Source organism: Bactrocera latifrons, unplaced genomic scaffold (assembly GCF_001853355.1).
Source record: "Bactrocera latifrons isolate USDA-ARS-PBARC rearing strain unplaced genomic scaffold, ASM185335v1 scaffold_398, whole genome shotgun sequence".
Lineage (NCBI taxonomy): Eukaryota > Metazoa > Arthropoda > Insecta > Diptera > Tephritidae > Bactrocera > Bactrocera latifrons.
In genome coordinates, this window is record NW_017537043.1 from 108,099 (window position 1) to 133,611 (window position 25,513).

A 25,513-nucleotide genomic window follows, 5' to 3' on the forward strand; every position below is an offset into this window, starting at 1 on the left:
TATAGATACAGAACAGTGTCAAATTATCTGTAGAAGAAATTATCAAAGAAATAGTGGATTATTGTCATTTTTGCATGCTTACATACACATGCTCTTATAATTATAGTAGAATTTTTACAAGAGGCTGAATTTTAAAAATTTATGAAAAGAAAGATCTCCACATTATACTTTAATTAACAAGACGGAGTGAAGGTACTCCGCGCTGGAAAGGCTGCTGGAAGACAGTACCATTCAATGGTGCACTGATGGTTCTGAAACCCCGGAAGGTATTGGGACAGGTATTGTGGGACCACGTACCGGGCTGTCCATAACTATGGGCTGCTCCAAAGTATCTTCCAGGCAGAAGTTTTTGTCATCTATCAGTGCGCTGAAGTCAACCTCAGCCGTAACTATCGCAACTATTCTCAGTGATCGTCAAGCGGCTCTCGTATGACAAAATCGCTTTTAGTTGAGGAATGCATAAAAAGGCTAAACCACTTGTCCTTGTGCAAGAGGGTGCACCTAATGTAGGTACCAGGGCACAAGGGATTAGAAGGTAATGAGAAGGCCGACGAACTGGCCCGCACTGCGGCAGCATCCAAGATGTTGGGACCAGAGCCATACATAGCGCTAGGACACTCTTAAGAAGCTGCTCCGCTCAGAGCAGTGGCGGCAGGCAGCAAGCATGCGCCACGCCAAGCTGCTCCTGGGAGGATACAATCTCTCCAGATTTAAAGAACTAATCCACCTCCCCCGACAAAAATTTCGTCTCCTCGTCGCAATCTACACAGGGCACTGTAAGCTCATCAAACACCTGTCCAACATGGGCATAGTCTCCTGTGCTAACTGCCGGTTCTGCGACCTGGAACAGGAAACACCAGCACACCTTAACCTGGATTGCACAGCAATCTGTGGAAAAAGGCTCAAGGCCCTGGCACTCCGTCTGCATCAGCAGGGATCACATCACCTCACTAGCGCCCGGCAAACTCCTGGAACTATTCAAACTTCGTAACTATATTTTGCTAACTTGAATTTTTGAGAATTCCTGAAATTACCATTCACAATGATTGGTGTTTAAAGACACTTGCAGGAGAAAAAAACTTTTAATGCGCATTACTTATTTAGTGAAAGTTTTCAACCCATCAGAAAAGTTTTTTTTTTTTTGTAGTATTATTTGCATTTGAAAGCTTGAAATGCGCTTATGTCTACATCATCATATATTAATAAGTATTCACATTTGAGTGCACATACCTTTATGTGACTCGCAACCTCTACATCAAATTCATTTATACAAATACAACAATTCGTTTTCTTATTTTATTATCTGTTCGGATTACTTCAACTGAAAAATTGTACAGTTTTAATGTACACAAAGTCATACCATTAGCTCATATAACGATACTAACAAGTAAGGAAGAACGGAACGGTTAATTTTCTCGCACTTTCCAATCGATGGAATAATTTCGAAAATTTTATATTAGTAACCCAGGTCTACCTAATTTAAGTAATATTCAGCAAATTTTCTACTTAATTTCCGTTAAAGAAAATAGTTTTTGAGATATGTATATTAAACGAGTGTATAACGTAATGCCGACAATCAATATCTTGAAATTTAGAATTCTGACAACCAACATTTTGATTTAGCTGCATATTTAAATTTTGTCGGTATTTTGATGTGTCGGCATTTTAAACTTCGGTAGTTGAAATGTAACCCGATACAAATATTTCAAACTGATAATAATAAATAATAGAAAAACATTAGGCGGACGACATTCCCGTTATAATTAAGAGCTCATACTTGAAGAGCACTTATATGCCTATCAACATTCACTTTTTTGACCCATTGTAACATTTTGTTAAAACTCTTCCACTGAGACATAAACTCAAATAAACTCGACCAAAGGAACGAAATTGATTATATTTGGGAGCAATTCGGACGGAATGTGTTGAAATGAAGAAAGAGGTACTTGATTTATATTATATATGTATGGATGTATACGCTTCGAACCTCATCAATTGCCGTAGAAAAATTACGTACAAATTTGGAATTTATTTTCGGCATACTCAAATAGATACCAACCCTTAAAAACACTAATTGCACTATTTATTGCACAGTAAGAAAAAAAGATAGAACTTAAAATTGTGTTATATAGGAAGTAGCCGTGATTGTATTCTGATTTCGTTCATTTTTTAACTGTAACGGGAGGGGCAAAGGTAATAGTATCTAATTTGATTAAAAATTGCTTGAGTAGTTGATAGAAAAAAAGAAGGTGGTGCCACACCTACTATCTACTTTGCATACCAATTTAGATGCATCCATTCCATACCATCCGAACTGCAAGATGTAGTAGCTTTCAATTTTTTCTTTAGTGAACTAACGCACTTTAGTGGTTTTCAAAAGTTGTACCGGGTTGTTCAATAAATTTATCGTTCAATTAGAGAGGACATTGCTACTAGGCCACAATTTGTTTTGTTTTGTTGTTTTCATATGAACGAAAGTGAAGTTTCATTAGTGGCACCGTGTCACCGTATTTAAAAAAAAAATTGATAAAAATTGGAAGGGGTAACACGAAAATAAATTCACAAACGAATATTTAAGTAAAATGATTGTTTACCTACAATTAGAACAGTATATAGATGGATTCCTGAATTTAAACGTGACTGTGCAAGCCTTGAAGACGATCCACATGAAGGACGTCCAAAAAGCGCAGCAACAACAGAAATCATAGCCGAAATACAAGATATGGTTTTGGAAGATCGTTGATTGTCTGAGAGAGATTTAGTAGAATCTCTACACATCTCATTAGGCAGTGTAAGCCATATTTTAAATTTGGGTTTTAGAAAGCTATTAAGAGTGGTGTGAACCTGGTTGTTCGGCTTCGAAACGAGTTCGTGTCCGGAAATCGGTCAAGACGGTTATGGCATCAACTTTTTGGGATGCGAGAGGAATTTTGTGTGTGCATTACTTGCAAACTGGTAAAACCATTAGTTCTGAATATTATTGCAACCTTTTGTACCAGTTGAAGGATCAAAAATCGTGAAAAAAAAACCCGGTTTGCAAAAGAAATAAATCTTTTTGCACCAGGACAATGCAGCGTGTCACAAGAGCATTTTGGCAAAGGCTTCATGAATTATAGTTCGAATTGTTGGAGCATCTATCGTATTCACCAGATTTAGCCCCGACTTCCATTTATTTCCATAACTCAACAAATGTATACGTGGCAAGCGTTTTTCATCAAATGAAGAGGTCATAACGGCTGTTGAGGCGTATTTTGCAAACCTTCCGGATTCTCACATCAGGGATGGGAACCACAGGTTGGAGGATCGTCAAAGCAGGTGTATTAATGTTCAGGGATATTATACTGAATAATAAGGTGTATTTTGATTAATAAAATTGTGTTTTTCTTATCAAACGACAAAATTATTTAACAACCTGGTATATAGCTTCATTTATAACTTAATTACAGAACTTTATATTATATCGTTTAAAGGCACTTTGTAGGCTGACAGTGCTCCGAATTTGCTAATCTGCAATTTTCTCCATTTTCACTCAAGTTATCGCTTGCACGGATAGACGAACGTCCTGAATTTAAATCGACTCTCTCTAGATTATTTACAAATAACCGTTTGGTAATCAAATACACTCAGTGTAACATATTGTGAGAGTATAAAGAACGATTATCAATTTCTGTTTACGTAATGCTATTCTCACAAGAACTAAATGGATAATAATTCATAAGTGAGCCCCTTCAGCAAACCGTATAATTTTCTATGGTGTCTGCACGTAATTGTTTATGGCTATTGGGAAGTTCACTCAATGGTGATGATATTTGGTTGGGTACTTGTTATATACTTATAATTATTGTAATGCAACCTTTCCAGCATCAGGTCTTTTACGTTGGTAAGTACTAATTTAGGCTATTTGTATTAAATGAACTTAAATCTAATCTTATTGTTAAACTCAGTATCTTTTTCTCTTGCCTAATTATTCTATTTTCTGCAATATTTTCTCACTTTGACCTGTGCAATTGTACGAGTATTTCTTTGTCAGTAACGTGTAGTGTTGGACCTGACAACAGAGGGAGCCGAAGGGTCAACAATTACGGCTACCGTATTTTCCATCGGTAATCCCGTGCGCTCCTACAGCTATACTAAATGTCCATCGGCATCGGTGTATGCCAATGTTGTACCAGTAGCAGCATTGAAAGTGCTAAGGTTTGCCGGATCATATGTCCCGCTTGCGGTCATCAAAAGGTTACCACTAATACCGGCAGATGTGGGAATATTGAGAATTTGAAGACTACCTGAAGCAGTTGGTACACCCACACCAACTAGATTCGCACTTAATATCTGTTGCTGTGGTTTACACCTATTTGGATCCTTAAGTATACTTTGAGGCTGTTTGGAGGTGCTGCTTGGAATCGTTGACATCATACTCCCGTTACCTGTAATGCTTGTGGTTTGTGTGGAGCATGAATTATTTGAAATATTTATTGGATGCAGTTCGTGAAGCAATTGGATGTTGCTAGCACCAGTCAAACTAGTATTCGTTAGTTGAGTAACATCGGGAGGCGGCATTCCCACAACTCCACGCATAATTCCTCTACGAAGGGTGCCGCTTCCACTGCCAATCATGGCATTACTACTTATTATAGATGCCTGCGTAATCGGTTGAAGATGTGCCATTGGTAATGGAGGCGATGCAAAATCTAGTTGAGGAGGATAATCCTGTTGGCAGAAAAAAAACATTGCTTAAATGAAACTTTTAAATATCTCTTATAAATCATTGACTATTATACAGGATGAAAAAACATAAAATAAGAGAAAAGGCTATAATATTTAAAATTACAGTAATAATAATTATAAAATCTTTGCATATGACATCAGAAAAATCTATTAACATTCTCATTTGACGATATTTCCAATGGCATGGCATACTTGTTTTGATATTGTTAGGTCTGTTTTGTATTCTTAAAATAACTCTCAGATAATGAAGGAACAACTTTATGAATTTTATATGGGATATTGCTTATCAAATTTGCCCATAACGCTTCATACTAGTCTTACTAGTGTGGGAATGAAACGATATGGCAACACAGAAAAGGCAGAAGAAGAAGAAGAGTATCAGCAAGACGAGTAAGAAGTGTACGACGTGCGGCAAGATAGAGATGAATTAATTTTAATATAAATTCTTATATTTCTTTAAATTTCCTTTGTATTCTTCAAATCAACAGTTTTGTTTAATAAACCACATTATTAATTTGTTAAATATAATTAATCTTAACTACGTAATTGATCTTGCCCACAAATTTGGGGGAGAATTACTTTCCATTTGCAACTTGCTACAACTGAGCTGCAAACAGGAAAATGTACAGTTGCATATCTTTCGAAATCTACAAAAAGGGAATTTGCTTGGTTCCAACGATAACGACGAAGACGATAATGATGACGATGAGAATGACGACGAAGAAAATGACGACGATTGCGAAAGCGGTGAGGTAGCAACAGGAAACATAAACGGCAGAAATTGCGCAGAATTGGCGGACAAGTGTACTAACCAGTCTAATCCAATTAGAAAAACAACCAACACTCATAAAAGAGAAAACGATCATTGCTTTGCATCATTTTTAAGCAACGACTATGTAATCGAAAAAGAGATCACAATAACATCGAGAAGCAGAAGAGCACAATCATCATAATTGTCCAGATTTGCGATGAATTTTCGCGATGTAGAAGAGACAATACGATGGAACAGACAATTGAAGTTTGGATAAACGAATTCGAGGAAACAGCAGCTGTTATGGGATGGGATGATTTTCAAACATATGTATTTGCTAAAAAGTCCATTAAAGGTACTGCAAACTTATTTCTGAACAGCGAAAGGGGAATGGTTTCTTGGGAAAAGATGAAATGTGCATTGTTGAAAGAATTTCAAACAGCAACGAACAGTGCTACCATACATAAACATAAACAATTAAGTGAAAGAAAAATTAAAAAAGATGAAAACGTACAAGATTATTTCTTTACAATGAAAGAAATCGCATCAAGAGGAAACGTTGAGAATGCTGCTTTTWTCCAGTATGTGATCGATGGCATAAGGGATTTAAGTTTAAACAAAAGCATTTTGTATGGCGCTCATAATGTAACAAAATTTAAACAAAAACCTAAGATTTACGAAATGGTGCTATCGAAATCAAAAGATGAAGAAAAAGAAATAGTTAAGAATAAGAAAGTAAATAGTGATTTTAACAAAGAAATAATAAATTCAGAAGAACGAAGTATAAATAAATTCAGAAAAACAGTGAATAATGTTGAAGCGAAAGTGATTGTAAAGACAGAGAGAAAGGGGTAAAGGGTTTTAGGTGTCATAACTTTGGCCATGTGTCGAAAAATTGTCCAATCAAAAACTTACAAAGTGTCAAACGTAATTTACAAATTGTTAAAACAAGTAAAGATATAATGATGAAAGAAGTAAGAATGGCAGATAAGAAGTGGTTAGCTTTGTTTGATACAGGCAGTAAATTTAATGTTGTTACATATATAATGTACGAATTATTAAATAAACCGAAGTTGATAGAACCATTTTTTTATTTACTGGGATTTGGACAAAAATCAAATGAGAACGAAGTGAAACCGATTGGACCTTTTGAAAAAAGTGTAGAAATCGACAATAACATTTTCAATTAAAATTTTCACGTCGTACCATCAAACAGTATAGATGTTAACATTATTATAGGTGAAGAATTATATTCACAAGCTGAGGTGCGAATTAATTCAAGTGGTATTTTTGTACAAAAATTAAATACGTGTGATATATTTGAAGAACATGCGCTGATGAAAATTGATATATGTAAAGAATATATAAACGTGAACCCACTCGCTAGTGCTGCTGCAAAGCAAAAAGTTTTTGATTTAGTCGAACTATATACGCCTAATAAAACTAAAACAACAACTGTGAAAATGACAATTGTGTTAAAAGACAATACGCCAATTTTTTCTGCACCTAGAAGACTTCCTTTTTGTGAAAGGCAGATAATTGATAAGCAAGTTGAACAATGGCTTGAAGACGGAATTGTTGAATCTTCAGAGTCTGAATTCTGCAGTCCAGTAGTATTGGTGAAAAAACGCGATGGCACACCCAGGCTGTGCATAGACTACCGACGCATAAACAAAGTAATAATTAAGGACAGATTGCCACTTCCCTTCATTGAAGGCCAACTCGATCGACTACAAAGCACCAGCAAAGATATTTAGCACGATTGATCTAACAATCGGGTTCTTCCACGTTGAAGTGTGTGATGCAAGTCGCAAGAATACATCATTTGTAACACATAACGGTCAATATCAGTTTCTCAAGGTTCCATTTGGATTGTGCAACTCTACTGGCGTTTTTCAGAGGTAAGTAAATGTTATATTTCGAGATTTTACAAAAGAGGGAATTGCTCTCCCTTACAGCGACGACGTTATAATTCCGGCAACTGACGAAAATGAAGGGCTATTCGATTAGAAAAGGCCTTCAAATTAATAAAACGAAATGCCAATTTTTACAAAGACGAGTGGAATTTGTAGGCCACGTTATAGAAAATAACCAAGTCACTCCATCAAGTGTAAAAATAGAAGTAGTTATCAAGTATCCATTACCAAAAACGTTGAATCAGTTAGATAGTTTCCTTGGCCTAGCCGGGTACTTTAGAAAGATCATTCGCAATTTTGCATTAATTGCAAAGCCGCTGAATGTTTTGAAGAAGCAAAATATTGTATTTAATATGGGGAATGAGAAAATTAAATCATTTAATACTTTAAAACCCCTTTTAAGTCAAAAGCCAATATTAAGTATATACAATCAGACGTATGAAACGCAAGTACACACAGACGCATCCATAAATGGTTACGGCGCTGTTTTATTACAAAAATCCCCAGATGATGGAATCTGAGCGAAATTTCTACGAACTTGAAGTACTCGCTGTAATAGAGGCTCTTAAAAAGTTAAAAGTTTATTTATTGGGTTTACATTTTACCATTATAACCGACTGTAATGCGTTCGCCAAAACAATAGACAAAAAATATTTATGTACGAGAGTAGCTGGGTGGATAAAGTTGTTGCAAGAGTATGACTACGCTATTTAACACCGTTCTGGTTCAAGTATGCGCACGTAGATGCATCCGTTTTAACAATTACCGCAGATGACGTAAAAATCAAAGATGCTCAATAGCAAGACGACTAACTACGACTAATAAAAGAAATTTTGCAAGAAAGGGAAAGTTATGAAGATTACTTTATGAAGGGTGACTTTTTATATAAATTAATAAATGACAGCGAGTTATTAGTCATACCCAAAAACATGCGAAGAGAAATTATACGACCAGCCCACGAAAAAGGACATTTCGCTTTAGCAAAAACTAAAGATATTATGTCTAAAGAATTCTATTTTTCCAAATTGAATGAAAAAATTCAAAAGTGTATTTCCAATTGCGTTCAATGCTTCGTTGCCAATCGCAAAAGAGGAAAACAAGAGGACGAGTTACAGCCATTACATAAAATAGATACTCCATTACATACGTATCACGTCGATCATTTAGGAGCGTTAGAATCTACATGTAAAATGTATAAGTATATATTTGCAGTAATCGACGCATTTACATAACTTTTTTGGTTATATCCTACTAAATCAACATCAGCAAAAGAGGTCATCAGTAAGCTCAACACGCAAAGCATCAGTTTTGGTAATCCAGTTAAAATTGTCTCTGATAGAGGTTCGGCATTCACGTCCGACGAATTCAAAGAATACTGTCGATCAGAAAACATAAAACATGTTAAGATGACTACAGGGCTACCACGTGCCAACGGCCAAATCGAAAGATTGATCAGGACAATAATTGCAGTATTATCGAAACTAAGTATCGAAGAAGCAACAAAGTGGTATCGTTACGTCGACCGAGTACAACAGGTGCTAAATTCTACATATCATCGAAGCATAAATATGACCCCGTTTGAAATATGACACCGTCATAAAATCTGCGACGTACAAAAAGCTCATATTTACAAACTAATGATATAGTTGCTATAAAACGCACACAATTAAGTAGCGGTTCAAACAAAAGTTTTTAGATCCCTATCGAATTACTAACGTAAAACCAAACAACACTTACGATATCCAAAAACTGGGTAACGGCGAAGATCCAAAAACAACAACAACGTGCGCAGAATTTGTGAAATAATGGCTAAATAAATTTGATGACGACGATTCTACTTAGTTATTCGAGACGAATATCACGCAGGATGGCCGATATGTGGGAATGAAACGATATGGCAGCACAGAAAAGGCAGAAGAAGAAGAAGAGTATCAGCAAGACTTGTAAGAAGTGTACGACGTGCGGCAAGATAGAGCTGAATTAATTTTAATATAAATTCTTATATTTCTTTAAATTTCCTTTGTATTCTTCAAATCAACAGTTTTGTTTAATAAACCACATTATTAATTTGTTAAATATAATTAATCTTAACTACGTAATTGATCTTGCCCACACTAGTATTCTCTTGCAACTCGTTGCTCCGGAGTATAATAGTTTTTACCACCTAACGGTTGGACGTATCACCTGAAACTAAAAGATATAGATATATCTGATTGTCAGCGTTTTGGTCCACTTAATAGACCGCTTAATAGGTTGTACTTCTTAACCTCAATAATGTGCATGGTTTCTGGAGATGACCGCTTAATAGGGCGTCCATTTAAGAGAGCTTTCGCTGTATTTTTTAATGATGAATTGTTTTAACTATCCTATCTTCTAAGTTGGTTCGGAATGAACACAAATAAAATTTTAAATTTTACTAAAATCGGTTCAGTAGTTTGGAAGTCCACTGCGGACACACAATGTGACACGTACTTTTTATATATAAAGATAAGTGATCAGAATGAAAATAAATGTTGAAATCCGGGTGACTGTCTGTCTATCTGTCCGTACAAGCTGTAACCTGAGTAAAAATACAGATATATTGATGAAACTTAGTACGCGGGTTCCTTAGTACAAAAATAATTACATGTTTCTAATTGGACCACCGTCACGCCTACAACACGACATTAACGGAAAACCTATAAAATGCTATAACTAAGCTCAAAATTATCTCTGAGCAAAAAATGTAGAAAAAGGGTGCCTGCCCCTAATAAGTTTAATGTACATGTCTCCTAAGCTACTAAAGCTACAACCATACTTGGTTAAAGCCAATGGATGAAATCGGAAGACAACCCCGCTATATAATGGTACTGTTCAAAACTACTAAAAGCGCAATAAATAAATAACTAAATACGCCAGAAACATTAATCCTATACTTGAAAATCCGCCTCACCGATTTTGACCAAATTTCGTACGTTTTCTCACATGTCTATGTCCCATTACGAGATCTGGTGAAATCAAGACAACTTCCCATACAGCACAACTTTAAATTCCAATTGATTCATTCACTTTCCAGTACACAAGTTAAGAAGTAATTAATGTATCCGAATAAAACTTTGCAAAAATAATGCCCTTAGTGCATGCAATCTTATGACCGAAAATTGTTCAAATAAAATGAAAATGACCGAAACTTGTTCGTATATAAAAATTATGAAGGTATCGAGCTGAGTTAATTTAGCCACGACCGTCTGTCTGTCCGTCTGTATACACGTGAACTAGTCTGTGGGTTTTAGAGATATCGATCTGAAGTTTTGCACTCGTCCTTTTCTCGCAAAGAGCACCTTTGTTTTGTCGGAATCTCTGATATCGAAGAATTATAGCATTTACTTGCTACACATTTTGCCTGGTCAAACTCAAGCCCTTGTATAAAAACTGTTTAATTAGAAAAGGTTCTTTCATGAAATTTAGGCTAAAATTTAACAGACTTATTATGTTATAACATGCAAGGAAGGGCTAAGTCGGGTGCAATCGAACACTTTATACTCTTTACGTCCTGAATTTTGTTGAAGGTTCGGTAGGTTCAAAAAAGCCCTCCTATACTATTTCGGGTGTAAAATTGTATTTCTTTGTAGTATTTATTTAATGATTTAACGAACTTTTAGTAGTTTTGAACAGTATTGTTATATGAGGAGTGGACGGAGTTATGAATCGATTGCTTTAATTTTTACAGCGTAGGTAAAGCTGTTTAAAAATTTTTATTGAGCGATTTTGATTATTTAAACTTAAACTTGTACATTAGACCAATTATAGGCCAATTATACTTTTGCTACATGCAAGAATCAAAGCCAGGGAAATACTTTACTAAAGACAGCCGAATGTTCGAAAATACCGATATTAGTTATATAGGGGCCAGGCTAAGTTTTTCGGTCAAATGTATGAAAGATACATTGTTATTAATAAAACGCGCTCTTTTATTTTTATTTTAATAGCTGACATATTGGCCCATATATACAAAGTCAAGCCGAAGCTCAAAAATTTATATATTAAATATATCGCGGCTAAAATGGGTTGAATCGGACTAATACTTGATAGTGAAATTCATCCAATTTTTGACATACAGACATAATTATAAGAAAAGGATTGTATCTCAATTTCAGTTATATATACCACACAATGATCGATATTTTCGATTAAAAGTCAATTATAGGTACCGGGGTCTAAATATTCGGTACCGAGGGGTCTAAACAATTTTTCTTGAATTTAAACAACTTTTAGTCATAAGGTGGCACACACTAAAGACATTATTCGCGCAAAGTTGTATGCCATTAAATTAATTGTGGAATTTGAATTTGTGCTACTCGAAGTAGGCGTGGTTATTGTTGTCCGATTTCACCCATTTTCCATGTAAGAACCACCCTGCCGTTGCCACGCCCTACGTCCAATTTTCACGCCAGCTCCCAAAAACTCTCTCATACCATCTCGGTGGTAAAATTAATAATGTTTATGGCGTATTTAGTTATTGATTTATCGCGCTTTTAGTAGTTTTTAACAGTGCCCTTATATGGGCAGTAAGCGGGATTATCCTCCGAATTCATCCAGACTGTCGGTAAAAGTTCTTATAAGATTTGTACTCTACAAATATGGTTGTTGTAGCTTAAGTGGTTTACGAGTTATGTATAATAAACTTGTTAGAAATTTTGCCCACAAGGGTGCCCCTTTCTACTGCGATCCTCTCTATAAAATTACGTCTTTATATCTTAATTTAGTGCTTACTTATGACGCTTTATATTTTTCGGTTAATAGCGATTTGTGGGCGTGGCAGTGGTCCGATTACACCTGCAAACTCGAATTCTTTTTTGTACTAAGGAACCCACATAGCAAGTTTCATCGAGCTATCCCAGACAGACAGTCAACCGAATTTCAAATTTTCTCGTCATGCTGATCATTTAGCCCCGGTCCAGAAAGTATTGGGAATTCTTCATTTAAATCTCCCTCTTATATGGAAGACAGGTAAATTTTTGTTACTAGGTTAGTACAACTGTCCTAAATTATGTTTCCTAAAATTAGCGCAACCTATTAACAAGTATGATTATAACAGCTATTTATGTCAGTGGAATTCCCGATACTTTCTTGACTGGGTGTATACATATATAAATAAACCTATATCTATCTCGCTTAGCTTTAGGTGATACGTACAATAGTTAGGCGAACAAAACTATAAAACTCTGTAGCAACTGGCTTAAATTAGCACTTTGGAACTAGACTATTATAAACGTTAAAGCAAGTATAATATCCTAAAATAATATAATATAATATAGAATTTATGTGAAAGCGTTGCTAACTACATTGAATTCATCCAATTATATGTGTATGTAATCAATAGAATTCTATATGTTTAGCAATCAGCTTTGTAAATATCATTGTTTTTAGCAAAAAATGGAGTTATTCTCCAAAGTGGAACTCCATTAAGGGGTTAAGGGTAGTCAGAGACACGAAAAAATTAGAAATTCAATATTTTCCTTTGCTATTAAACCGTGTTATTTTACAAGGGGGTGCCACAAAATCCCAAAAAAAAAAATCCCCGAACACAAAATCCCCAGCTGAAAARAAATCCCCAAACACATAATCCCCAAAATCAAAATCCCAAAAATTATAATCCCTCAACACGAAATCTCCTTCTTTTTTTTTAGGCAGTGTCACAAAATTCCCAAACACAAAATCCCCATTTTTTTATTTTTATTAAATATTATTACAGATCTTATAAAAAATAGTAAAACCGCACTTTAGTTGAGTTTTAATTCGTAGTTACATATATATGTACCCATATATGACAATATATAGATATAGACGAGAACGCATGACAGATTTAGAGGAAAAAAATAATTATTTCATCAATCTAGTGAATAAAAAGCTAAAAAAAAATAATATTTAAAAAAGCGGCCCAGACCCGGATTTGAACCCAAAACCCTTGCATGACAGCTACAGACTCTAACCACTGAGACATTGCTGAATGTAAAAAAGGTTGGCAAAATTAACAATATATGCAAGGGACAAGAAAACTTTGGTTTTCAGCAGCATTGTTATCGAGTAGAAAACAAAAGAATATAGAAAATCAGAGCATAACATAACATTGTCATCCATTAATCAATATACATATGTATGACTCAAAATACAAATAGTACCATTACCTTTTCTACAATGATTTTACCATATGCATTTTTTCATATTANACAATATATAGATATAGACGAGAACGCATGACAGATTTAGAGGAAAAAAATAATTATTTCATCAATTTAGCGACTAAAAAGCTAAAAAAATAGTATTTAAAAAAGCGGCCCAGACCCGACTTAAAACCCTTGCATGACAGCTGCAGACTCTAACCACTGAGGTATCGCTGAATGTAAAAAAGGTTGGCAAAATTAACAATATATGCAAGGGACCAGAAAACTTTGGTTTTCAGCAGCATTGTTATCGAGTAGAAAACAAAAGAATATAGAAAATCAGCAGTCTTTCGTTGTTCGTGGTTGTGTACGATTGATTTCTTTTATATCGTGCGCACATATACATACTCGCTGCATAACTTCTCGTTACTTAGTGTACGGACAATTTACCCTAGCTTTGACATTTTGTGCTTCAATTCGTTAAATTTTCCAGGTGTTTTTTTATACTTTTTATTATAAAGTTAAGCCCACAATTTAATCGGGTAAGATCATAAACTCTTTCGCAATACCCCCTGGGGCCAACAAGTTAGGTTTGCACTATTATCCCCAGGTCCTAAAAACAAGAGGAAAAAGCCATAAAATTCAACGCTGGAATTCTTCTCGGAATTACCTATTTCTAAGAAGGATGATTACAAGTACCTCGTAATCAAATCACAGGACGCCAGAAAAACTATTGCATCCACTTCTTGCTTTGCAGTACATAAAGGTATTCAGGCCATAAGCAAAGACATTAACAAAATCACATCGCTTCGTGACGGCAGCCTACTTCTTTTGGTCAAGAACCAAAAAATCGCTGATAAATTTTTACAAACCAAACATCTTCCCGGAGCTGGTGCTGTTGATATATCTCTTCACAACTCTCTGAACTCAGTAAAGGGTACAATTTACGCTCCATTTAACTGTCAGCTTGCTGATGACGAAATAATTGATGGTCTAAAAGATCAAGGTGTATGCGATGTTTATAAATTTACGAAGATAAACAATGGTGATCGTGTACCTACTGGTGCTTTATTATTAACTTTTGATAAATATACTTTACCTAGTCGTATTGAAGTTGCCTGGTGTACCCTCGATATCCGTCCCTACTGTCCTAATCCCATGGGCTGCAAGAATTGTCAGTTGCTGGGTCATACTGCTAAGCGATGTAATAAGACCCCATCTTGTGCTATCTGCAACCTACCTCCAAATCATACCCCTCCCACTGAACGCTCTAGAGTCAAATGTGCTAACTGCGATGGTGAACACCCTTCTTCCTTTAACGTCTGTCCAAAATTTGTCCAGTCTAAAGAAATACTTAAAATTAAAACTATCCACAAATGTTCGATGCGTGAAGCCATCAATTTATACAAATTTTAAATGCCTTCTACTCCCTCACCATTCTCCTATGCTAATGTAACTGCTTCCAACAACAATACTCACTCAAAAAAATATATCAACACCGAAAAAACTTCAAACACTAATAATTCTAATGAGAACATCAAAGCTACAACTTCAAACAATAATTCTGCATCCCCTACCAACATACACTCAATCCATAATGATTGCCCCACAACCCCTTCTCCCTCCGTCTCTTCCCTATACAATTCTCCCTCTCCATCCTTCTCACCCCTTTCCACAACTACTTCTCCTACCACTATAACCCGTTCCACAACTACACCTGTACCCTCCTGCCATCCACAATCACATACCCAAGTATCCATATATACATAATTCTAGATATTAAATTATAATTAAAACTTACATTTTTCATACAAATGTACATACTTTGATTTTCTTAATTTTTTTTTTATGTTAACTTTTCTTCAATGGAATATTAACGGATACATTAATAACTACTTTGAACTTGAAATTTTAATTAAAAAATATAACCCCTCTGTAATATTATTAAACGAAACACATATTGCAAACAATATATCAGCTCAAAGCCTATGCTAGTTACTTTTATAACCTTCCTTCCGTTACATCAAGCAAACAAGGTATTGCAATCCTGATTAAGAGAAGCATACCGCATAATATTCTCCCAATATCTCTTCCGTTGCCATCGAAATTTCCTCCCCCCAAAAAATCATAATCATCTGTGCATATTCCCCTCCTCACCAAACTTTTACTTCAGCAGACTTCTTTAACCTTTTCCCTTCTGGTTCGACTCCTTTTTTACCGGCTGGTGACTTCAATGCCTGGTGCCCTCTTTGGGGTTCTTCTTCAACTAACTCCAGGGGCCGCATTATTGAGGATGCTGTCCTCTGTTCGGACTATGTTGTCCTTAATGTCTGCTCCCCTACCCATTTCTCCACTCATTCCACCTTCACCCATATAGATCTTACAATTTGTTCCCCTTCACTCTCTCCCAAAGTTGTTCGCGATCATTTCCCTATAGTAGCCAAAATCCCCTCCCATAATTAATTTCTTCAAACCCAGAATATTTTTAAATACTGGACCAGCTGATTGGCCCACCTACAGATATCATTAATCAGGAAACTTTTAGCTCTTTCTGCGGTTAAAGGTAAAACGCCTGGGTTTGATAAAGTCTCTTATCCCATCATCAAACATCTTCCTTCTCATCTCCTCAAGCGACTTATCAACCATTACAACAATATTTATCGAAGTGCCACCATACCCCAAATCTAGAAAACCAGTGCAATCATTCCTATTCTAAAACCGGGCAAACCGCCGTATATTTAGTTTTGTTAAATCCTTTCTCTCTAAACGTAAAATCAAAGTGCTTATTTCTGGCACATCTTCACCGACTCTTCCTTTGGATAACGGCACTCCTCAGGGATCACCGCTATCAGTTATTCTGTTCACCATAGTATTTGATGAAATCAGCTCTATCCTTTCTTCCTTCCCTAATATTCAGCATCAATTATATGCTAATGATCTCCTTCTATTTTCAAAATCTTCTGACCTCAGTTCTATATCCTCTACCTTTAAAGAAATCCTTTCTCAACGATTTCATTCAACAATGTAAATATTTCATGTTCTCCTACACTTAAGTTTCTTGGATTAATTCTAGATAGTAAATATGCATTCAAACAACATTGTCAATATGTTAGAAATAGAATTACTAAAAACTCAAATATTGTTAAGTACCTAGCATGCAAGCGCTCGCTCATTGGCCCATCTTTGCTATTTAATGTTGTCAAGGCACTCATACTCTCCGTCATCAATTACGCTCTTGAGATATATGGGCATCATTCAAAAAGTCACCTAAAATTGTTGGCTGCTCCGTATCACTCCGCTGTTAGAAGATCGCTTCGAGCATTCCCCACGTCACCAACCAAAAATATATTAGCAGAGTCCTGTCTCACCTCTCTGATAGACAATTTGGAAGACACCACATACAAATTATACCCGAAGATCATCCTTGGTTCTAACCTTGTGCTTCAGGATGCCTTTTCTTCATCATCATCACGTATCCGACCTCCAAAAATTGAGTCAGCTATATATAAATGCACCATTTTCGCCAAAGCAAATAGCTTCCCATTAAAACCAGCTAAACTCCCTAAACGTCGTCATCCACAATGGTTGATTCCAAAAAACACGTTTATTGATAAACTAGTTCGTTTGCCTAAATCCACCACACTTAATGCAATTTATGTATCACAATTTTGTGAAATTATGAATACTCTAAAACATGGCAGTTCGAGATTTATATTCACGGACGGTTCAAAAAAAAATCCAAACCTCTTTTGGTCGTTAGCGAGAAAGGAAAGCCAATTTCATATGGACTGCTTTTCCCCTTTTGTTCGATATTCATTTCTGAAGCCACTGCGATTTTCCATGCTGTTCTACATGTCACAAAAAGCCCGGGAAAATATGTAATTTGCACCGACAGCTTATCATGTTTCCAAGCCATTCAAAATTGCAACAACCACACTAACATCATCATTTCACTTAGCGAATATCTTATTATATATAAAAATAAAATTAAGATAATGTGGGTTCCAAGTCACACTGGGTTATCCGGAAATAACTACGCTGATGTATTAGCAAAGAATGCATCCAACACGCGCACAATTACATTCTGTTTCTTTATGAAAACTGATATATTCCGACTCATACACCAAAATAGGTTCTCTAAWTTGGCACTTGATTGGGTCTCATATAAACACCAATATTCAATAGTTAACACAGCCAGAATCATACCGCTATACCCATCAACAGTTGCAACTAATTTTATAACACCATACATTCGACTACGGATTGGACATACTATACTGACGAATGCTCACCTCCTCGGAAGAAACGGTACCAACTGCTGTCCGTTTTGTAAATCAACAACAATTGTGCTTCATATATTAGAATTTTGTCCAACACTGAAAGATAAGAGAGATTGCCACTTCAACACAGATCCGATTTCCCTCCTTTCCAACGCTTCGGAAGAAAATATAAAAACCATCTACCGTTTCCTTAAAGAATGTGATCTACTGAGGATAATTTAAGCCAACACATTTATTCAACGGACAGCTGATAGCCTCTGAAGCTAGCGCTGCATGCTTTAGGTTGTACATATGTATGTATGTTACTAACATTGTATAAGCTTTTATAAATAAAAAATAAAATAAAAAGAAAATCAGAGCATAACATAACATTGTCATCCATTAATCAATATACATATGTACATACATATGTATGACTTAAAATACAAATAGTGCCTCTTCTACAATTATTTTACCATATGCATTTTTTCATATTATTTATTACATTACGTGTAATTGATTGTGATCAAAATTGTATAGTTATATTATTAGGTTGTCAAAAAAGTCTTGCGGTATTTTTGATTGAATTTTCAACTACTTTGCCGGTCTCTTTCGACCAATTCAGCGATTTTATCGCAATTTTCGACTACAGGCCTTCCGGACCACATCTACACAAGAACAAAAACGTTGAAACCATCGTTGTGCGGTGGAAATGGAAACTGTATCGGGTCCATAAACTGCACAAATTTTATTGGCGGCTTGAGATCCATTTTTGCCTTTAAAGTAGTAGTACTGTAAAATATGCCATATTTTCTCTTTATTTTGCTCCATGTTTGCGACGCTATAACTCACGAACGACTTAAAAGAAATGACAATTAACAAAGTAGCACCTGGTAAATACCGCAAGATTTTTTTGACAAACTAATATTTTTAATTAAATATCGTGTTAAATAATATTTAAACTTAAAGAAAATGGAAGTCGTCGTTACTGTGTCAAAYAAAGGAAGTAATAAAATATTTTTGGATGGTTTTGATTACGATTTTCATTCCAAAAATGAAAAGAAGAAAAAGTTTCGCTGGTCGTGTCCCTAATGTGTAAAAGTGTTGTTGTGACAAAAGAAAATAGTAGCGATCATGTAATACAACGCGCTCCTACTGGCCATAATCATGATCCAAAGGCCCATCAAGTATCTGTGACATTTTCGAACAACAAAGTAAAGGATTTGAGTACATCATCTTCACTGGCGCCTTCCCGCCGGGTGTACTTACCATCGAAACGGGTTCAAAGAATGAAAATAAGCCGCCTTCGAAAGGGTACATATACCAACGAACCAGGAAATGTACAGGAAATTAATATACCGGAGCATTTGAAATACCTGGAGGGAGAATTATTTGTGTTGAGTGATTGGGATTTCGATGGTGAAAAGAACATTAGTATGGGCACAACGAGTTCCCTAAAGGAATTGGAGAGGTCACACTGATGGGTAATGGATGGGACGTTTTTTGTTGTACCGAAAATTTTTCACCAACTGTTCACCATACAAGGGCTAATTGATGGTCAATTTGTGATTCTAGTTTTTTGCGTGATGAGCAAAAAATCCAAGCAGGCGTTCACTGAATTTTTTCATCGACTATTTAATTTGGCTTTAGCACAGAATATAATCTTAATCCGCAAAGAATTATTACTGATTTTAAGCGAACCGTCTCGTCTGCGGGAAAAGAGTATTTTCCTGATGCCCGTTATAAAGGGCATTCACTTTGGCCAGATCATTTGGAGACGAGTTCAGAAAGAAAGGTTTCTCAAAAATATGGCAATGATGAAAGTTTCAGCATAGCTGTTCGTATGCCGAAAAGTTTAGCATTTGTTCCCCCACACATTCTGGGGGTTATTTCAGTGAACTGAAGAGTAGCTCGACAGACAGATATTTTAAAAAATTGTGTGCTTGGTTTAAAAACCAGTACATTAGTGAAAATATGAAGGCGGGTGCTATGATATATAATCCAAATTTTTGGTGCGTTTCGGATTCTTTTAAGGATAATTTTCCACGCACTCAAAATTCAATCGAAGCTTGGCACCGTAGGCTTAAAGTAATTGTAGGGAGAAAAAAATGTGGTGTATATGAAATCATAAAACATTTAAAAAAAGAAATGATTGATGTTAAATCAACCATAGAAATAATACACTCAGGGATCGGTGTGCGAAAAAACGAAAAGAATGTCGAGCGTGTAAAGAAAATTAAAAAAGTTGTTAAACGTCGTTTAGATTTAGATAAACTTATTTATTTAAAACCGATAGCACACAGTATTTCATTATGTAATTAGAATTTGCATACATGGTATTTATGTAAATGTTTTGAATTGTTTTATTGCTTTTTTGTTTATTTACATCACTAAAGATTGTTCTACATATGTATGTATATAAATAAATGTTTATGCTAATGATAATAAAAAATTGTGAAGTTTGTATTTATTTATGTTGTACAAATATGTTAAACTGATTGATATAACATGTATTGCATTTTCTTTAATTTACCTATTAAATATTCGTGAAACCATTAAACATAAAATATCTCGTGAACTTCAACTTTACATATAATATTGAGTATAGAATTCCCTTTTTCTGTGTGAAATAAACTTATTTATTTATTCTAAATCGCAGCGATTTTAAACCTAATTTCAATGTATTTCACACAGAAAAAGGGGATTTTGATTTTGGGGATTATGTGGTACACCCATTTTACAAAAGTAGTAATATGGCATTATTATAAAATGTGTTGACTTGAAGTCACGAAAATTTAAAAAAAAAAAATTCCAAAATTATAGTTGTTTGTGTTGACCCTGTTAGAAAAAAAGGTACTTGCCTTGACTACTATAAGTCCTTGGAGATTCCTCTGAAATCAATCGGACAAAAAAAATTAATCTTAAGTCTTAAAAATCGAAATTTTTCAAAAAAAAGCCTTCGATCAGGCCCGAGTTTATTATATTCTAAAAGCTGTATAAATTTCATTAAAATCTTCTGAGCGATTCTCGAGTTACAGTTGTCACCAGTTCAAAAAACATATTTTTGAGAAAAACGCGCTTAAAGTTTCACACTAACGCTTTGAAGTACCTAATCGTGAAATTTTCAGAGAATATTTTTAAGATATTACACTTAACGAAAATGCGAAATTTTTTTTGAAAATTCTGACTAGACCCCTTAAGTTTCATGGGGTTCAATTGGATTATGGCTTAGAACATAATAGTGTTAAATTAAATTAATGTAAATTCGAAAAGTATTTAAGCTACACATGTATGTCGTTATTTATAGAGAGCGATGAATTGCTCAAAATTATTATATTGATTAATCAAAAGAAAACTACTTACCATAGGCGGATATGAAAGATATCTGTCACTATTCATATTATAATATGAACCATCAGGTGGCGGCGCTGGCGAAGGGGACGGAATGTAGACGCCTTTGTTAATAAGGATTTGATCATCGTGTGCTCGGTGATCTAATATATTTGTGACATTACTGTGGTGCCGAGGATGTGGTAATGTTCGAGCATTGACTGTAAGTTGAAAATTTAAATATTAATTTTTTAAAAGGTCCTAAGTTCAAATACTAGAAGTAGTAAGTTTCAAAATCGAAATAAAATAGCGGACTTACCTATGTTACTTGGATAGACTATCGGCATAGTACCATCTTTCTGATAACGAGGAGGTGGCATATCGCTGCTTTCTACCAAATATGTCGAAGCTGCCTTTTTTCGTGCCTCATCCTTAAAAAAAATATATATGTTGTAATCAGTGGTGCATTAATTTTTTTTTTTTTTTTTTTTTTTTTTTTTTTTTAAAAGAGGTTGGGGTGGGTAACGGATAGTTAACATTTACTTGAAACATGAAGATTATTATATTAAATATATCTTTATACAGTTAAAAATCATGGTGGAAAGATTTCCAAATCGACCTTCTAATCCTACAAAATTGAAAAAAAAAAGAACAAAAATCGTAGACGTAAGGTTACATACTTTATTGACTTTATTGTAATGTACAATACTGCACTCAGTTCGTGTATTGAACAGAAAATTTTCACAAAACAAATCGATGTGGGCCAAGTTTTGAGAATCCTTTGATAACTTCTTATTCAGTGGCTTCAATGTCATGATGCGTGTGCAGCAACGCCAGGCCGATCAATCTATCTTGAAGTATGTTCGTCCTCAGCCACGTTTTCATGCGGCGAAGTGTCGAAAAAGAGCATTCAGAGCCGCAATCGCAGGAAACCTATGAATTATGGAGTATAGGTCTACAGCGCAGTTTTCAATGCAGTGGTCGGTAACTTGTTGACTTTTGCTTCTGCCCCCAATGACACTGCCAGTGATCAAGTTTATCTTTGAGCATCAAATGTCTCACGACGTTGTCATTATCCAAAGACCTTTGAATCCATATATCAATCAGTCAATAACATTTGCCATTTCTTTGGTTTTCAAAGCACATACTTTTTCTGGAATTAGCAAACTTAGTTCAAATCCATCCCATACTTCTCTAAAAAAGCGCTTCTTCAAATCTTCGCGGATTGTATCCAAAAGAGCAATGTACTCTGAGACTGTAATATTATTGGCAAATTCTAACGCAAAAATTTTCGCGTTTTGTTTGTCGGCCGCAGGTTTTTAGTTTTTCTCCGTTAACTTTCATTTCCCCATTTCCTCCCACTGAATCCGCCACTTCAAGTAGTATACGCAATTCAAGTAGTATAGTTTTGGGTTTTATTTTGGAGAGTAAAATGTTATTTTATTTTTCGTATTAATTAAGCATTTCTTACTATGAAATACATATTAAGGCGCATATAATTTTTGCATCCTGTTTAGAAACACTAACTACAAAAAGTCACTACTCGAAAAATGACAAATTTTCAGGGGGACAGTTTCAGTAAATAAAAATAAAATCACAATTATTTCATTAAAAGTGGCAGAATTAAAATAATACAGATTATCACTCTTTTTCAGAAAAATTAAGATTTATTAATGCAATAGCAACACAACTACAAATAGTACTCTTTAGTTGGTATTGCACGAGCGAGGTAAATAACACAAAAGTGGAGTGAAGACAATGACATTTCTGGGGTATTACGAATCGGAATTTCAGAAAAATTTAACATTTTGATAACGAAACATATTTACTTTTCGAATTCACTTCAGTGACTTTTGTTAAAATTTTTTGTATCAGTCAAGAAATACTTGTATGTTTTGTCAATATTTTTAATAATTTACACTTACTGTATATTCAATCTGACTGCCATCATTTGAGTATGATTCACTCTTTTCGGAAACACTTGATAATGTTTCACCGGTAACTGTATCGTTGTAGGAACTTGGAGCATACATTTCGATTGTTGCTGTTTTGCCTGGCTGGTTATCATTCTCAGCTGTTTGTATAAAAATAATGACAGTTTGAATACAAAAATTGGTAAATACAGAATTGTTGAAAAATCCCTTTATCTGAGATAGTTCACAAAATTAGGTTAGGATGAGTTATACATATGTATTAATTATACAAAATGTAAACTATTTTTTTTTATTCTTATTAGATAATGGGGTTTTAACTCTTGCATGCCTTCATTATACTCTCGCAACAGTCGTTAATGTAGTTTGTTCACCTAATACTTGTTGAGTTGAATTCCAAGTGTCTGTCGGTTGATTGATGGAGTCTGAGGCGTATTATTGGCATTCAGAAAGAATAAATTTCAGACAATAGTGCGTCTTTAAGTCAAAACAGGGTAAATCAATACTTAAATTAACTTCTGGTTGACTTAATACCAATATACCAGTCAACGTCTGAGATATCTTAAGGAAATCAAAAGAGCGTCTCACTATTAAATTTTTTTTTTTGTACCTAAAATGAATAAAATTGGGTGAATACTACTCTTAGCCCACATACATATACATATATATCTCATATACGAATTTCAAACCTCGTATTAAATTAATATCGTATACCATATATCGGCCAAGACGTATATGTAAGATGTGCTTTAAGAAAAAAATCATCACTAAAAATTAAGTGAACGCATTATATTGAATATGCGTACATATAATATATGTGAAATTAGTCTATGAATAGCAGACTTTATGTTGAATATGCCGGTTACCGTATGAGTTATCTTTATAAAATTGCTGGAAACTTGTTCTTCATTTTGACCCTTCACCTGATTTTATACCGTTTATACGCATGGCTTCTTCGGATAGTACATGATGAATTATAACTCGACATTTTTTAAAACAAAATTTTGTAACATCTATATGTTGCCCGCTTTTGACATTTGCAAATTGCGAGAGTATAAATTGTTCGGTTGCACCCGAACTTAGCCCTTCTTTACTTATTTAAAACATGTTGTGATCGATTTGCGATTAAATCAAATATATGTATTTTAATTATAAATCGGTAGCTTCAAAAATATTTCTGGAACATCTATCACGTAATGCATCAAGTAATGCACTCAATTTGTATTTTTATATGGTCTACCACAAACTCAAGTTTTTAGTTGTACTATATTTCTTACAGACTAATTGATCTTCGAAAGAGCGCTAGTAACTTCTTGTTTAAAATTGTTCTTAATAATTAAAAATATATCAAATAAAAACAAAAATACATAAACAGATAAACGAACCTTTCTTGCGTCGATTGTGAACAAAGAACCAAGCGACTAAAGCAGCATTGACTATCAAAAATCCAAACGCTGACATTGATATTCCCAATATAACAAGGCTGGGAGTACTTGAATCTTCAGTTAATTCTTCAGTTGATATTTCCAATCCTTCTTAAATCGCATAAAAATTAATGCCAAAAACAACGAAGTAAACAAATAAAGGAGTAAACGCGGTTACGAATACATAAAAAGAAAACAATTATAATAAAAAAGAATTACAAGATAGTAAAAATTAAGAAATTTGGAAATTAAATAGTTAACTACGAGTATCTCAGGCTCCAATGGAATCGAAATAAATATAATAACAAATTAAAAAAATTATAAGATAAGTGTTTCCTAATCAAGTCTCTCTAAAATTGAATGTTTGGTAACTTGACTAATCACATTTACTTAATATATGTATGTATATTTAACTTCCTAAATAATTGGGAATTTGAGAGTTTGAGAGTAAAATGTGGGACACTTTACAATTAAAAATTGCTCGAATTTGTGGAAAAGCCTATTACATAACATTTCATATCTATGAAAACTGATGTACTTGCACAAGTTTTCTGGTACTGTGTAAATTTATTTACAATAAAAACAAACGTTCCACGAATCGCTACTAAAGACATGGTGGTTTAAGGCATGGTATTTTATTTAACTGCATTTATACATAATTCACCGTTTCTATTTGGACGATACCCCGACGGTATTTAAAATAAAAGTAAATATTCCATCAGTGATAAAATACCTCGCTTAAGTCGTTTTTGGTTTCGTTTGTGCAGGCAACATCCGATAATGAAAACATTTAATAAAACTACCGTGACACCTGAAACGACGCCTACTAAAAGAAGTAAACCAGAAGTTCCTCCCAATGGTGTTGAGGTAGTCGTCGGTGGACCTCCTAACGATGAGGCTGGTTGCGAAGGTGGTGGAGCTTCTATTTGAATATTTTTCGTTTCAAGTGATCACATTTTTATAGGTATTGTTGTGATTGTAGGAGAAATCCAAAGGCAGCATTAACATTTTTAAAATGATTAATAAGGGAAATA

The 25,513-nt window shown here is 34.7% G+C and overlaps 1 protein-coding gene across 6 annotated transcripts in view; it reads right to left on the minus strand.

Moving 5' to 3' along the window:
* Positions 1–3,150: 3,150 nt before the first annotated feature.
* The window catches only part of LOC108972350 (nephrin), a 99,406-nt gene continuing 77,043 nt past the window's right edge, over positions 3,151–25,513 (minus strand). For 3 of the 6 annotated variants that reach the window (XM_018938892.1, XM_018938894.1, XM_018938893.1), the window contains exons 18-22: positions 25,213–25,401; positions 23,050–23,198; positions 21,444–21,555; positions 21,158–21,345; positions 3,151–4,707 (exon numbers count right to left, since the gene is read on the minus strand). In XM_018938892.1, the coding sequence (XP_018794437.1) occupies positions 4,126–4,707; positions 21,158–21,345; positions 21,444–21,555; positions 23,050–23,198; positions 25,213–25,401 (1,220 nt within the window). In that variant the 3' untranslated portion in view covers positions 3,151–4,125. Of the gene's footprint in view, positions 4,708–21,157; positions 21,346–21,443; positions 21,556–23,049; positions 23,199–24,440; positions 24,591–25,212; positions 25,402–25,513 lie in introns of all 6 variants that reach the window. The other 3 variants (XM_018938897.1, XM_018938896.1, XM_018938895.1) reach the window with 3 other exon arrangements.